This window comes from Erinaceus europaeus, chromosome 22, assembly GCF_950295315.1.
Source record: "Erinaceus europaeus chromosome 22, mEriEur2.1, whole genome shotgun sequence".
In the NCBI taxonomy this organism is placed as follows: Eukaryota; Metazoa; Chordata; class Mammalia; order Eulipotyphla; family Erinaceidae; genus Erinaceus; species Erinaceus europaeus.
In genome coordinates this window covers 3894118-3908703 of record NC_080183.1, presented here as the reverse complement: position 1 = coordinate 3908703, position 14586 = coordinate 3894118, and the positions used below count along the sequence as shown (strand labels likewise).

The window sequence follows — 14586 nt, the reverse complement described above, 5'->3', positions numbered from 1 at the left end:
TTCACGAGCGGTGGAGCAGGGCTGCAGCTGCCTCTGTCTGTCTCCCTCTCTACCTCTCCCTCCCCTCTCCATTTCCGACTGTCTCTATCCGATAAATAAATAAAGATAATAAAAATCCCCAGAATGAACTCCTGATACTTTGTAGAGCAAATGAATGCCACTTAGTCCCGTGCTTTCTGGGAAGTGCTCCTGTGTTGTGGCTGGGGACACAGCCCAGCTGGAAGAATGCAGGACTTGCATGCCTGTGGCTCCGAGTTCAATCCCCAGTATCTGTAACTGGAGGGATAGCCCGGCAGCTCTTCCTCACTCATGTGAAACTCTCTCTTCGAAGCTTTCAGGGCCAGTGGTGGCTCGCCCCCTTGAACACGTATGTCACAACGTGCAAGGACCCGGGTTCAATCCCCAGCTCCCCACCTGCAGGGGGACGTTTTGCAAATGTCAAAGCAGGGCAGCAGGGGTCTCTTTTGCTCTCTCCCTCTCTGTCTCCCCCTCCACTCTCAATTTCCCTCTGTCAGACAGATGAAATTAAAAAAAGAAATGAAAAAGAAAAAAAAAGAGAGAAAGGAAAATGAAGCTTTCGAAATTAAGCAGCAAAATTCTTGTGTCTCAGGAGCCAGGGTTTAGGCAAGGGAGAGGAGTCCCTAGAAGCCTGGAACAGGCTGTCACCATGAGCTGGGGGGGCTGGGGCCTGGCGGAGGGGCCAGGCTGGCTGGAGAAAGCAGACGAGGCGTCTGCTCGTTCTCCCCAGGGGCCCGAGTCTGAAGTCCACCTCTACGTGCAGGGAGTGTTCAAACGCCTGAGCCAAACCAGGACACGGGAGGGGGGCAGGCTGAAGAGGGGGTTCAAGCGGACGGGAGCAGCGCTCAGACAAACCAGGGAGGGGCGGGGAGGGACGCCATGGCGCATCGGGGCAGAATTATGAGTCACTGTTTTATTTGACTTAATTCCTCCAGCTGTAAATTTTTCAGAACTAATATAAGCATATTTTACAGCTCAGAGAACACTTAAGAGCACATTCAAGCCGGCGTCTCCCCCTGTCACGGCCCAGCTGGGGGTGATGGATGCCGGGCCCCGCTTCAAGGAGATGGGGGGTGCTCCTAGCCTCTGTCAGATGGATGAGCTGTTTGTCTCCCCATCAGGAACGAAATTGCCTTTCAGTAAATGTTACCCTGGATCAAGGATTCTTCCGCATTCTAGAAGCTTCAGTGATCAGGAAGGCTCCAGGCCAGTCTCGCTGCGCCCCCTAGTGGCCAGCGGGGAGTATGCGCCTCAGTCAGGAGCCACACCTCGGTGCGGGTGGGCCTGGCACTGTCCACACACCCAGCAGGAGGGCCGTTTAGGGCGAAGCTGGCAGGGCACCCCCACCCCGTTCCAGAATCCCCAGCAAGCATCACTGCTGCTTTGCAATCACAAGCCGGGCCCAGAGGAGCTAGGTTCTTGCACTGAGGACCAGCCCCAAAGGCCCTCCGGACCACTTGAACCAAACACAGGAAGAGTTCCCCCAGAAGGGGGAACAGCCCAGAAGCCTGTGGGGGGGTGCCTTGCCCAGCCATCGCCCGCAGCTCAGCCCACACTGCATGCCAGCTTAGACTCTGCTGGCCGCCCCAGAGTCCCCGCCCCATTCCAGACTCGTCCGGACACCTCCTGCCCCTGGGTTCCCCATCCTGGCTCCCCAGCCATGGCTCACAGACCCCTGTCCCTAGGGAAGACTGTCCGGAGAGTCCTTAAATAAAAAGGGAGTCAGGGTGGGGAGACAGCATAATGGTTATGCAAAGAGAATCTCGTGCCTGAGGCTCCAAGGTCCCAGGTTCAGCCCTGTGTTCATAGCCGCATTATTCACGACAGCCAAAGAGTGGAAGTGGCCTAGATGCCCACCGACAGGTGGCTGGCAAAAGAAGTTATGGGGTCAGCCACCAAGTGGCAGATGCTACCATGACACCAACCTGACTTCTCTGGGCAGACAAGCTCACCAATGTGTCCTGGAGCCCCACCCCTCCAGCCCACCTAGAGAAATAGAGAAACAGGCTATAAAACAGATCTGTACTCCCATATGGACCCACCTGCCAATATCCATGTCCAGCAGAGAAGCAATTACAGAAGCCAGACCTCCCACCATCTGCACCTCATAATGATCCTGGGTCCATGCTTCCAGAGGGATAAAGAATAGGGAAGCTTCCAATGGAGGGGGTGGGACACAGAAATCTGGTGGTGGGAATTGTGTGGGATTATCGCCCTCATCCTATGGTCTTGTCAATATTTTTTATTTTTTTCCCCTAGAATTCATGTCTAGAAAGTAGCATTTTATAAATTTTTTTAAAGAGAAGTTATGGGATATACATTCCATGGAACACTACTCTGCCATCAAAAAAGACTGTGTCCCTTTGGAACAAATGGATGGAATTGGAGGTGATTAAGCTCAACGAAAGAAGAGGTGAAAGACATCTACTGGATGTTCCATCATACGTGGAATCTGGAGAGCTGAACTTACCAAAAGGAAACACAACAGAAGCACACAGACTGTCTCTAAGACATCGGGAGGGTGGGGATGTGGAACTAGGCGCTGTCATCTTGCAATCCTGTAAACCACTATGAATTACAAATAAACAGTGGCAGGGCTGGGGAGACAGCATCATGGTCTGCAAAGACTTCAGTGCCTGAGGCTTTGACGTGCCAGATTCAATCCCCAGCACCACCACCAGCCAGAGCTGAGCAGGGCTCTGACAACATCATCATCATGCTTAGAAAAAAGAAAAGAAAAGAAAAACTGTACCCCAAACCACCTGCCAGATAGGTCTAGCAGAGGACCCTGCCACCTTTTTCAGAGCCTGGGCACTGTCAGACACCAGGGGGCCAGGAGGGTCACAGCACACACTCTGCCTCCAGGGGCACCCCTGGCATGGGCACCAACAGTACCATGGCAGGCTTCCTAGTGGCCGCAGAAGTGGCCCAGAGCATGTCACCTCCCTCCTCCCTGGGCTCTAACAGCCTCCCACCACACCAAGCTGGGCCAACCGTGCCCTCTGCTGGCCACAGGCTGCCATGGCACCTTTCCCAGAGCCTCCCCCCAGTCAAGCTCAGTACCTGGCACCCAGCGTAGTGACACCAGCACCCCCCACGCCCGTCCACGCCACCCACTGCACACTGAGCAGCCCGCTCACCCCAGATCCTCGGGCCACTCACACTCTGCTCTCAGCTGGCCCTCTGGCTGGGGTGTACAGTGGGCAGAGCACAAGACTTACATGCACAAGGTACTGAGTTCAATCCCCAGTATTGCCTATCTCTGGTCTTGGTTGGTCGCCCCCCCCCTTAGTAAATCTATCATGGTAAAGAAAATAATGACAAGCAGAAACGCTAAGCAGATAGCCAGCACATAAGCTCGCCTGCGTAGTGCACAGCTTTGCCCGGGGCTCCAAGCTCAGAGGGGCGGGAGACGCTGCAGTCAGTCAGCACCACACTCCAGCAACACCTCACCCCAGGGAATGCCGGGAGCGTGCGCGCGGTGGACAGGGCACAGGACTTGCCAGCACAAAGGCCCAAATCCCTGCTACCTCACCTCATATGCCAGGGTGATACTCTGGTTCTTTGCGTATATGTTAACTGAAGCATGAACTTGAGGCCAGGGAGCAGGGCAGTGGGTAAAGCGTTGGACTCTCGAGAATAAGGTCCTGAGTTCAAGCCCTAGCATTGCATGTGCCAGAGTAGTGATCTAGCTAGTTTTCTCTCCTCCTCTCTCTCTCTCTCTCTCTCTCTCTCTCTCTCTCATTAATAATAAATCTTTTTTAAAAATAAATAAATCTCGTGGTCTGGGAGGTGGCGCAATGGATTCTCAAGCATGAGGTCCCGAGTTCAATCCCCGGCAGCACATGTACCAGAGTGATATCTGGTTCTATCTCTCTCTCTCCTTCTATCTTTCTCATTAATAAATAAATAAAAATATTTAAATAAATAAATAAATGTCTAAAAAGACAATGCTGGGGGCTGGGAGACACTCCTGGATAAAGCACTGCCTCGCTATGTGTGAAGCCCTGAGTTTGTTCCCTGGCTCTACATGGGCATACCAGGCACAACACTCAGGGAGCCCCATGGAGGGTGGGCAGGGCTGTGGGGTCTCTCCTCTCTCAGCACCAGGCACAGCACCCAGGGAGCCCCATGGAGGGTGGGCAGGGCTGTAGGGTCTCTCCTCTCTCAGCACCATGGACAGCACCCAGGGAGCCCATGGAGGGTGGGCAGGGCTGTGGGGTGTCTCCTCTCTCAGCACCATGGACAGCACCCAGGGAGCCCCATGGAGGGTGGGCAGGGCTGTGGGGTGTCTCCTCTCTCAGCACCATGCACAGCACCCAGGGAGCCCCATGGAGGGTGAAGCAGGGCTGTGGGGTGTCTCCTCTCTCGGCACCAGGCACAGCACCCAGGGAGCTGTGGGTGGAGCAAAGCTTCTGCACTGTGTCGCTCCCTCCTGCTTAGATCAGACGTGTACTGTATGACAGTGCCGGATCCTATTGGAAAAGTATGTTGAATGATATGAGGTGTATTTCCCTGTGCCAACCAAGCCACCCAGCCCGCAGCTCATTTTCCAACACACAGGAGAGCAGCGGCCAGAAGGCAAGCGGGTGGGGAAGTGCATTGCTAGAGAAGGGGGCTTGCAAGCTCGAAGCCCCCAGTTCGATTCCCAGCCCAACGAGTGCCAGGTGAGCAATGCCCCCGTCTCTCCCATAAAAGCATAAACCTGGTCTTCCTCTGAGAGCCCGGCTCTTGTGAAAGAGGGCGGGCAGCCTACCTTAAAGGTCTTGTCCATGGAGGCGGACAGCAGCATGTGGCTTCCGGGCCGAGCGGGGCACCACTGGATGCTGTTGACGGGGCCCCCGTGGCCTCGCAGCTGGAAGAGCAGTTTCTTGGGGATCAACGTCTCCTGGTACGGGCTGTCCAAGTAGGGCTCGAGGAACGCAGACACTCGGGGGGGCCCAGGGAGGGGCCCCGGGGCAGAGCCCTGCTCGGCCCCTTCCCCACTGGCGTCTGCTTCCCGGCTGGGTGCCTGCAGCTGCCTGAGTCTCTTTGGGGTGTAGGGCACCACACAGTCCTCGGCCCTCCTCTTCGGCAAAGGGGAGACGCTCGGCCCGGGGGCCGGCTCGGGGGGCTGGGCACAGAGGGTCGTCTGCGGGGAGCAGCGGGGCTCCCGGGGCCGGGGGCCACGCTTCCAGGGGGTGGCCGCCAGGGGTCCCGGGCCGGCCAGGGCGGGGCTCGCCCAAAGGGAGGGTCGGGAGGGCGCGCGGGTGGGCACAGGGGTGTCGGGCTCCGGCCGGGGCCACTGGAGCCTCTGGCTGGGGCAGGGCCCCGGCTCGATGCGCCCCAGCCGGGCCAGCGGGAGGCGAGGACGGCTGGCCTGGGTGGCACAGGAGCCCGGCCCCGGGGGCCCCGCCGCTGACTCGCCCGGGATGTCCACGTCGAGGGCGCCTGTCATCCTGGCAGCAGCCTGCGGCCCCCCGACGTGCTCTGGCTCGCTCTCAGAGCCCGAGTCCTCATAAGCCACCAGGGACGTCATCTGCCGCGCTGGAGTTGGAGCGTCCTGCCAAGAAACAGGAAACGAAGGCAAGAGTCAGGAATCGAGGGGAGATTCCACCTCTCCGCGGTGTGCTGTTTGAGGGAGCATGCCTCTTCTCTCCTCAGCTGTGAGACTCAGGATGCGCTCTCACACTCTGCCTCAATCAGTTCATCGACAGAACAGTTTATATAAAGAGACCACACCATCCAACAAACCCATACTTTTCTTTTTTTTTTTTTTTTAACCAGAGCACTGCTCAGCTCTGGCTTATGGTGGTGCAGGGGATTGAACCTGGGACTTTGGAGCCTCAGGCATGAGAGTCTGTTTGCATAACCATTATGCTGTCTACCCTCCGGCTGCAAACCCAAGTCTTTTTTTTTTTTTTCACCAGAGCCCTGCTCAGCTCTGGTTTATGGTGGTGCGGGGGCTTGAACCTGGGACTTTGGAGCCTCAGGCATGAGAGTCTCTTTGTGTAACCATTATGCTGTCTACCCCCGCCCCTCAAACCCAAGACTTTAGAACCCAAAAGGACCTCCTTGCAGGTGGGGACTGGGGACTTGAACTTGTGCACTGTAATGTGTGCTCAACCAAGCGGACTGCCACCCAGCCCCAGGAGTTTGTCCTTAGTCCTGTCTAGCTGTGTCACTGATGAAAAGGACAGGCATTACTGTGTGCTGCATCAAAGCAAGGGATTCTGGGGGGAGGAGGGGAAGGAGGGGAAGGAAGAGAACTTTGGGGTCCTGGCACAAAATGCCACTGTGCCCCTGTGTCACTGCATGCACTACAAAGCACTGGCACCCCCAATAAAAATCGAAAATAAGTAACTATCTAAAAAGTAACAATAACATAAAATGCACTGAATGGCAAAAAAAAATAAAATAAAATCACAGGGTGAGAAAATATTGCAAGTCTTAGGCCCCAGAGGTCCTGGATTCAACCCCCAGCATCAGCAGAAGCCAGAGCTGAGCAATGAGCGCTCGCTCTCTCTCTTTTAAATATTTATTTTCCCTTTTGTTGCCTTTTTTATTGTTGTAGTTATTGTTGTTGTTATTGATGTCATCAAAGTTGGATAGGACAGAGAGAAATCAGAGAGGAGGGGAAGACAGAAAGGGGGAGAGAAAGACAGACACCTGCAGACCTGCTTCACCGCTCGTGAAGCGACTCCCCTGCAGGTGGGGAGCCGGGGGCTCAAACTGGGATCCTTACGCCGAGTCTTTGCACTTTGCGCCGCCTGCGCTTAACCCGCTGCGCCACCGCCCGACTCCCCCACTATTATATTCTTATCCCAGTGTGCCGCCACTCACCCCCAAGAGGTCTTTCCTCTTCCTCTCTCCATATCTCTTCCTCTCTCTCTCTCTCTCCTTAAAATAAAATCCTTAAACCTCATAAAAATAAACACATAGAAAGTGAGGGTGGGGCAGAGGTTAGGCAGCATAATGGTTATGCAAACAGGCTCTCATGCCTGTGGCTCCAAAGTCCCAGGTTCAATCCCCCGCACCACCATAAGCCAGAGCTGAACAGGGCTCTAGTAAAAATAAATAAATAATTAATTAATTTAAAAAAAAAAAGTGAGGGTGGTGGTCCGGGAGGCAGCGCAGTGGATAAAGCATTGGATTCTTAAGCATGAGGTCTTGAGTTCAATCCCCGGCAGCACATGTACCAGAGTGATGGCTGGTTCTTTCTCTCTCCTCCCTTCTTCTTAATAAATAAAATATTTAAAAAAGAAAGAAAGATGGGGAATGTTATGCATGTACAAACTATTGTACTTACTGTTGAATGTAAAACATTAATTCCCCAATTAAAGAAAGAAAGAAAGAAAGAAAGAAAGAAAGAAAGAAAGAAAGGAAAAAAGAGGGGGTGTTTGCAGGCCTAACGGTCAGAAGGTGAGGTTGTTTCAACAGCAAAGGCCGGGTGAGCTGGGGAACAAAACAAGCAAGGCCTGCCTGGAAGAAGCTCGGCCTGAGGGAGAGACAAAAACAAGGAGCTACCTGGAGACTCAGCATCTGGACAAGAATGAGAGGGTTTGAAAGACCCTCCAGAGAGTCAGGCGGTGGCGCAGCGGGTTAAGCGCACATGGCGCAAAGCACAAGGACCAGCATAAGGATCCCGGTTCGAGCCCCCGGCTCCCCACCTGCAGGGGAGTCGCTTCACAGGTGGTGAAGCAGGTCTGCAGGTGTCTGTCTTTCTCTCCCCCCTCTGTCTTCCCCTCCTCTCTCCATTTCTCTCTGTCCTATCCAACAACGACAACAGCTATGACAAACATAACAACTACAACAAGCATAGCAAGGGCAACAAAATGGGAAAATGGCCTCCAGGAGCAGTGGATTCATAGTGCACGCACTGAGGCCCAGCAATAACCCTGGAGGGCAATAATAATAATAATAATAAATTTTTAAAATTAAAAAAAAAAAAGACCTCTAGGGAGTCAGACAGTAGCGCAGCAAGTTAAGCGCACATGGTGTGAAGCGCAAGGACCGGCGTAAAGACTCCGGTTCGAGCCCCCGGCTCCCCACCTGCAGGGGGGCCGCTTCACAGGTGGTGAAGCAGGTCTGCAGGTGTCTGTCTTTCTCTCCCCATGTCTGTCTTCCCCTCCTCTCTCCATTTCTCTCTGTCCTATCCAACAACGACGACATCAATAACAACAACAATAAAACAACAAGGGCAACAAAAGGGAAAATAAATAAATATATAAAATAAAATAAAGACCCTGTCGTGTGGGCTGCTGGGCATTGGCGCACCAGCTGAGCACACGCGTTACCATGAGCAAGGACCTGGGTTCAAGCCCCACTCCCCACCTGCAAGGAGGAAGCTTCACAAGCAGTGAAGCAGGTTTACAGGCGTTTCCCTTTCTACTTCTCTCTCTCTCCCTCCCTCAATTTCTCTAAAAGAGAAAAAGGACAAAAGAAAGAGAAGGAAAAAGGCCACCAGATGTGATGTGTCTGCAGCACCCAGAGCCCCAGAGATGACCCTGGAGAGAAGAACATAAAGAGTCTTCAGAAGACGGGGGGGGGTAAATCAATATTAAATCACTAATAAAATTATTATTGTTTAATATTTTATTTATTTATTAATGAGAATGATAGAAGAGAGAGAAAGAACCAGACATCACACTGGTACATGCGCTGCCAGGGGTTGAACTCGGGACCTCATGCTTGAGAGTTCAGTGCTTTATCCATTATGCCACCTCCCAGATCACTATTTATTATTATTATTATTATTATTATTAACAGAGCACTGCTCAGCTCCAGTTTATAATGGTGTGGGGATTGAACTTGGGACTCCAGAGCCTCAGGCATGAGTCTGTTTGCATAACCATTATGCTATCTATCCCCCGCCCACTAATAAAATTACTAAAAAAAAAAAAAAAAATTCAGGGGGGACGGGGTGGTGGCACACCAACCTGTTGGAGTGCACGTTACAGTGCACAAGGACCCGGGTTCGAAGCTTCATGAGTGAAGCAGGGCTGCAGGTGTCTCTGTCTCTCTCCCTCTCTATCTCCCCCTTCCTCTTAATTCCTGGCTGCTCTATCCAATAGATAAAAATAAAGATAATAACATTTTTCTAAAAAAAATGAGACCAGGCGGTGGCGCACATTACAGTGTACAAGGACCCTGGCTCAAGCCCCTGATGCCCACCTGCAGGGGTGAAGCAGGGCCGCAGGTGTCTCTCTGTCTCTCTCCCTCTCTTCCCTTCCATCTCAACTTCTGTCTCTATCTAATAAGTAAATCCAATTAAATTAGAAAGAAAAAGATTTTGGCAGTAGCTGACAGAAACAGGGGCGAGTCCCCTGCCACAGCTCCTGGCGGGCTCGGTGCCCACAGCTGCACACACCTCTGCAGAGACGGAAGGACAGAGAGAGGCTGTGCCCTGCCACTCGGCTGGGAAGGAGCAGGACTCTGGGGAGTCAGCTGGGCCTCGCGCCTACCCTCCCGGGCCCGGGGTCTCCCCACCATCTCTCACTTCCCCTTCACCGGCTCTGCTCCCGGGGCAGCTGCTGCTGTTTTGTTTTCTTTTCACTTTTGCTTTTTTGTCACATTCTGCCAGAGCTCTACAACTGCACCGCCCACAGTCCCGAGCGCCTTGCTTTCTACTTTTCTTTGTTTTGCCTCCAGGGTGATTGCTGGGGCTCAGTGCCTGCACCATGAACCCAATGCTCCTGGAGGCCACTTTTCCCCCCTTTTTGTTGCCCTTGTTGTTGTAGCCTTGTTGTGGTTATTGTTGTTGGTGATGTCTTTTGTTGTTGGATAGGACAGAGAGAAATGGAGAGAGGAGGGGAAGACAGAGAGGGGGAGAGAAAGACAGACACCTGCAGACCTGCTTCACCGCCTGTGAAGCGACTCCCCTGCAGGTGGGGAGCCAGGGGCTCAGACCGGGATCCTTACGCCGGTCCTTGCGCTTTGTGCCACCTGCGCTTAACCTGCTGTGCTACCACCCGACCCCCTCTACTTTTTCTTTTTTAATCAGAGCCCTGCTCAGCTCCAGCTGTTGGTAGTACTGGGGATTGAACCTGGGGCCTCAGAGCCTCAGGCAGGAGGGTCTCTTTGCAAAACCATTGTGCTGTCTCCACTAATAACTACATTATCATTATCATTTATATTATTGATATTTTTTAAGTTTTTTAAAGAATTTATTTATTCATGAGAAGGATAGGAGAGAAAGAACCAGTCATCACTCTGGTACATGTGCTGCCGGGGATCGAACTCAGGACCTCATGCTTGAGAGTCTAGTGCCTTAGCCACTGCGCCACCTCCCGGACCACTGTTTTTTTATTCTTCTGTTATTTTTATTAGAGCCCTACTCAGCTCTGGCTTATGGTGGTGCTAGGAGTTGAACCTGGCATATTGGGAGCTTCAGGCTCAAAAATCTTTTGCAGAACCATTATACCATCTACTTTTGTTTTTTTCATTCCACAGATGAGATGACGAGGGAGGAAGGAAAGATACAACGGCAGGGTCCCAGCACCTGTGGAGCTTTGCCCTTGCACCCAGTCCACGTGGCGCTCGGGGCTCCAACCTGGGTCCTGGCACCTGGTCAGCTGTGCACCCCACCTGGTGAACTACCCACTGCCCACTTTTGCGAGTCCCTTCATGAGGAAGAATGTTCTCGTGCATTGTCTGTGTTTGCTGCTTAGCCAAGAGCCAGTCATGGGAAGACCGACGTAGCCAGGCCCCACCACACAGAAACCATGAAGGCTGCCACGGAGAATTCTGGGGAGAGATGCTGACTTTTCTCGCATCTCAAGGTTGGGGAGGAAAGCAGTTCTGAAGCCCTGGTTCTCCTCGGGCTCTCGGGACTGGCTTCCTGCAGCCCCAAGCCAGGGCCAACAGGCCAGGGTCCCCAACACTGGCATGGGCCTCAATCCCCTCACAGCAATGGATTCCTCTTTTTTTTTTTTTCTGCCTCTAGGGTTATCACTGGGGCTCCGAATTCCCTGCTCCTGGAGGCTATTTTTCCCCTTTCGTTGTTTTATTATTGTTGTTATTGTTGCCACTGTTGTTGTTGGATAGCACAGAAAGAAATCAAGAGAGGAGGGGAAGGGAGAGGGGGGGAGAGAAAGGTAAACACTTGCAGACCTGCTTCACCACTTGTGAAGTGACACCCCCTGCAGGTGGGGAGCCGGGGGCTCAGGATCCTTACACGGGTCCTTGCGCTTTGTGCCGTGTGTGCCTAACCCGCTGCGCTACTGCCTGGCCCCCTCCTCCTTTTTTTTTCTTTTAATATTTATCTATTCCTTTTTGTTGCCCTTGTTGTTTTATTGCTGTAGTTATTGTTATTGTTGTTGATGTCGTCATTGTTGGATAGGACAGAGAGAAATGGAGAGAGGAGGGGAAGACAGAGAGGGGGAGAGAAAGACAGACACCTGCAGACCTGCTTCACCGCCTGTGAAGAGACTCCCCTGCAGGTGGGGAGCCGGGGGCTTGAACCAGGATCCTTATGCCGGTCCTGGCACTTCACGCCACATGCGTTCAACCCGCTGAGCTACCACCAGACTCCCGAATTTATTTTTCACCAGAGCACTGCTCAGCTCTGGCTTTTGGTGGTGCAGGGGATTGAACCTGGGACTTCAGAGCCTCAGGCATGAGAGTCTCTTTGCATAAGCATTATGCTGGACTCCTCCTTTCTAAACGATACCGTGTGACCACCACACACTAGCAATTATAGCCAACAAGTCAACAAATTTCTGAGAGAAGACAGCCCCCAATAAAGAAACAAACATGCGAATGAACCGGCGATAATAAAATCTCGGTCTGGAAACAATGGGACCAGGTCCGAGCAGCCGGCCCCAGCACACTGACGGAAGTTGCTTCGGTGCTGGGGGCCCTTTCCCTCTTTCGTTCTTTCTTTTTAATCTGTACTCCCTTTTGTTGCCCTAGTTTTATTGTTGTAGTTATTATCGTTGTCATCGTTGTTGTTGGACAGGACAGAGAGACATGGAGAGAGGAGGGGAAGACAGAGAGGGGGAGAGAAAGACAGACACCTGCAGACCTGCTTCACCGCCTGGGAAGCGACTCCCCTGCAGGTGGGGAGCCGGGGGCTCGAACCGCGATCCTTACGACGGTCCCTGCGCTTTGCGCCACCTGCGCCTAACCTGCTGCGCCACCGCCCGACCCCCTGCACACATTTTTTTTTTTTAAATATTTATTTATTTATTCCCTTTTGTTGCCCTTGTTGTCTTATTGTTGTAATTATTCTTATTGTCGTCACTGCTGGATAGGACAGAGAGAAATGGAGAGAAGAGGAGAAGACAGAGAGCTTACCCTGCTGTGCTACTGCCCGACTCCCTTAAGCACGTTATAGCAAAAGGACCCAGGTTTGAGTCCCCGCTCCCCAGCTGCAGGGAGGTGGCTTCACAAGCGGTGGCGTAGGTCTGCAGGTGTCTCTCTGTCTCTCCCTTTCTCTATCTCCCTGTCCTTTCTCAACATCTCTCTGTCCTTTCTAATAAAAATTAAAAGAAATTACTGGTCATCGGAAGCAGTGCATTCCTAGTGCCGGCACTGAGCCCCAGCAATAACCCTGGCGGCAAATAAAAATAAAAATAATATTACAATTTTACAAAGTAATTTGTGGCCCAGGAAGTGGAGCAGTGAGTAAAGCTGTGGACTCTTACGCCAAAGGGCTTTGGTTCACGGCATCAAATACGCCAGAGTGACGCTCTGGTGCTCTATCTCTCTCAAATAAATCTTTGAAGAAAAGAAACCATCATATTAAAAGTGAAGGTGCGTGGTCCGGGAGATGGTACAGCGGATAAAGTGTGGGATTCTCTTAAGTGTGAGGTCCGCAGTACAATCCCTGGCAGCACATGTACCAGACTGATATCTGGTTCTTTCTCTCTGCCTATCATTCTTCATGAATAAATAAACAGAATCTTTAAAAATAAATAAATAAAGGTGCACCAGAGACTGAGCCAACGGACGTGATCAAATGGAATGAGAGAGGCAGTGAGCAGGATTCCTGGGAAACACGGGCCGACAGAATAACACAAACCTCCCCTTCGGAAGCAAACGTGTTGCCTCTTTATGTTTGGAAGGTGAATTCGAGAAAGAGAGAGAGAGAGAACAAACAGAGCGGAGCAGCCGAGTTCAGGCACAGGACTTCACGCACGAGGCCCCGCAGGAACGGGAGGTGGAAAGGTCTCTCTCATCAGCCCAGCAGCCCGGCTTTCTCTCCCCTCTTCTGCCCCTTTCCTTGTCTCCTCCAGGGCACTGCTCAGAAGCTCTGACTTACAGTGGCGCGGGGGATCCGACCTGGGACTTTGGAGCCTCCTCGCAGAACTGCAGAAGCGTTGTTCTATCTACCCCTGTCGCATCTTTCTTTCTTTCTTTCTTTCTTCAATAGATTATGTGCTTTAATGCTGGAGATACAGAGACCAGAGCCCTGCTCGGCTCTGGAGGATGGTGGTGCTGGGGTTTGAACCCGAGACCTCAGAGCCTCAGGCAGAGTCTTTTGCAGAACCATAATGCTGTCTCCTCAGTCCAATTATGTTATTATTACTATTATTGTTTTGCCCAGAGCCCTGCTCGGCTCTGGCTGATGGTGGTGCTGGGGTTTGAACCCGAGACCTCAGAGCCTCAGGCAGAGTCTTTTGCAGAACCGTAATGCTGTCTCCTCAGCCCAATTATATTACTACTACTACTACTACTATTACTATTATTGTTTTGCCCAGAGCCCTGCTCGGCTCTGGCTGATGGTGGTGCTGGGGGTTGACCCTGAGATCACAGTGTCTCAGATGCAGGGGGTCTTTTGTAGAAGTACTGTGCTGTCTCCCCAGCCAAAAAGAAAAGAAAAGAAAAGAAAAAGGGGAAAAAAAAAAAAAAAAAGCTCCTGTTAAGCGCAGGTGGCGCAGAGCGCAGGGACCGGCGTAAGGATCCGGGTTCGAGCCCCCGGCTCCCCACCTGCAGGGGAGTCGCTTCCCAGGCGGTGAAGCAGGTCTGCAGGTGTCTGTCTTTCTCTCCCCCTCTCTGTCTTCCCCTGCTCTCTCCATTTCTCTCTGACCTATCCAACAGTAATGACATCAACAATAAAAAAAAAAAAGGGCAACAAAAGGGAAAATAAATAAAAACACAAAACAAAAAGCTCCTTTAGAAAGAAGGAGGAGGTGGCTGTGGGCACAGCTCACCCGGTAGAGCGCAGGGCTTGCCGCCTAGGTTTCGGGGTTCGAGCCCCAGGCCTGCACATGGGGGGGGGGAGCTGCCCTCCTGTTGCGTGAAATCAACGCGGGGAGTTTTTCAGATCGGAGACAACAGAGACAGAGACACAGAGGGACTGAGAGGGACAGACAGAGACAGAGGGACAGAGACAGACGGACAGAGACAGAGGGACAGAGAGACAGAGAGGGACAGACAGAGACAGAGGGACAGAGACAGACGGACAGACAGAGACAGAGAGGGACAGACAGAAGGACAGAGAGACAGAGAGGGACAGACAGAGACAGAGAGACAGAGACAGAGAGGGACAGACAGAGGGACAGAGAGACAGAGAGGGACAAAGAGACAGAGAGGGACAGACACAGAGGGACAGAGAGGGACAGACAGAGGGACAGAGAGACAGAC

The 14586-nt window shown here is 52.4% G+C and overlaps 1 protein-coding gene across 2 annotated transcripts in view; it reads right to left on the bottom strand.

The window, feature by feature from the left end:
• Positions 1–14586, bottom strand: part of WDR25 (WD repeat domain 25) — a 125725-nt gene that overhangs the window by 110242 nt on the left and 897 nt on the right. For both annotated transcript variants that reach the window (XM_060181054.1, XM_060181055.1), the window contains exon 2: positions 4775–5560. In XM_060181054.1, coding sequence (XP_060037037.1) covers positions 4775–5536 — 762 coding nt within the window. In that variant the 5' untranslated portion in view covers positions 5537–5560. The remainder of the gene's footprint in view (positions 1–4774; positions 5561–14586) is intronic.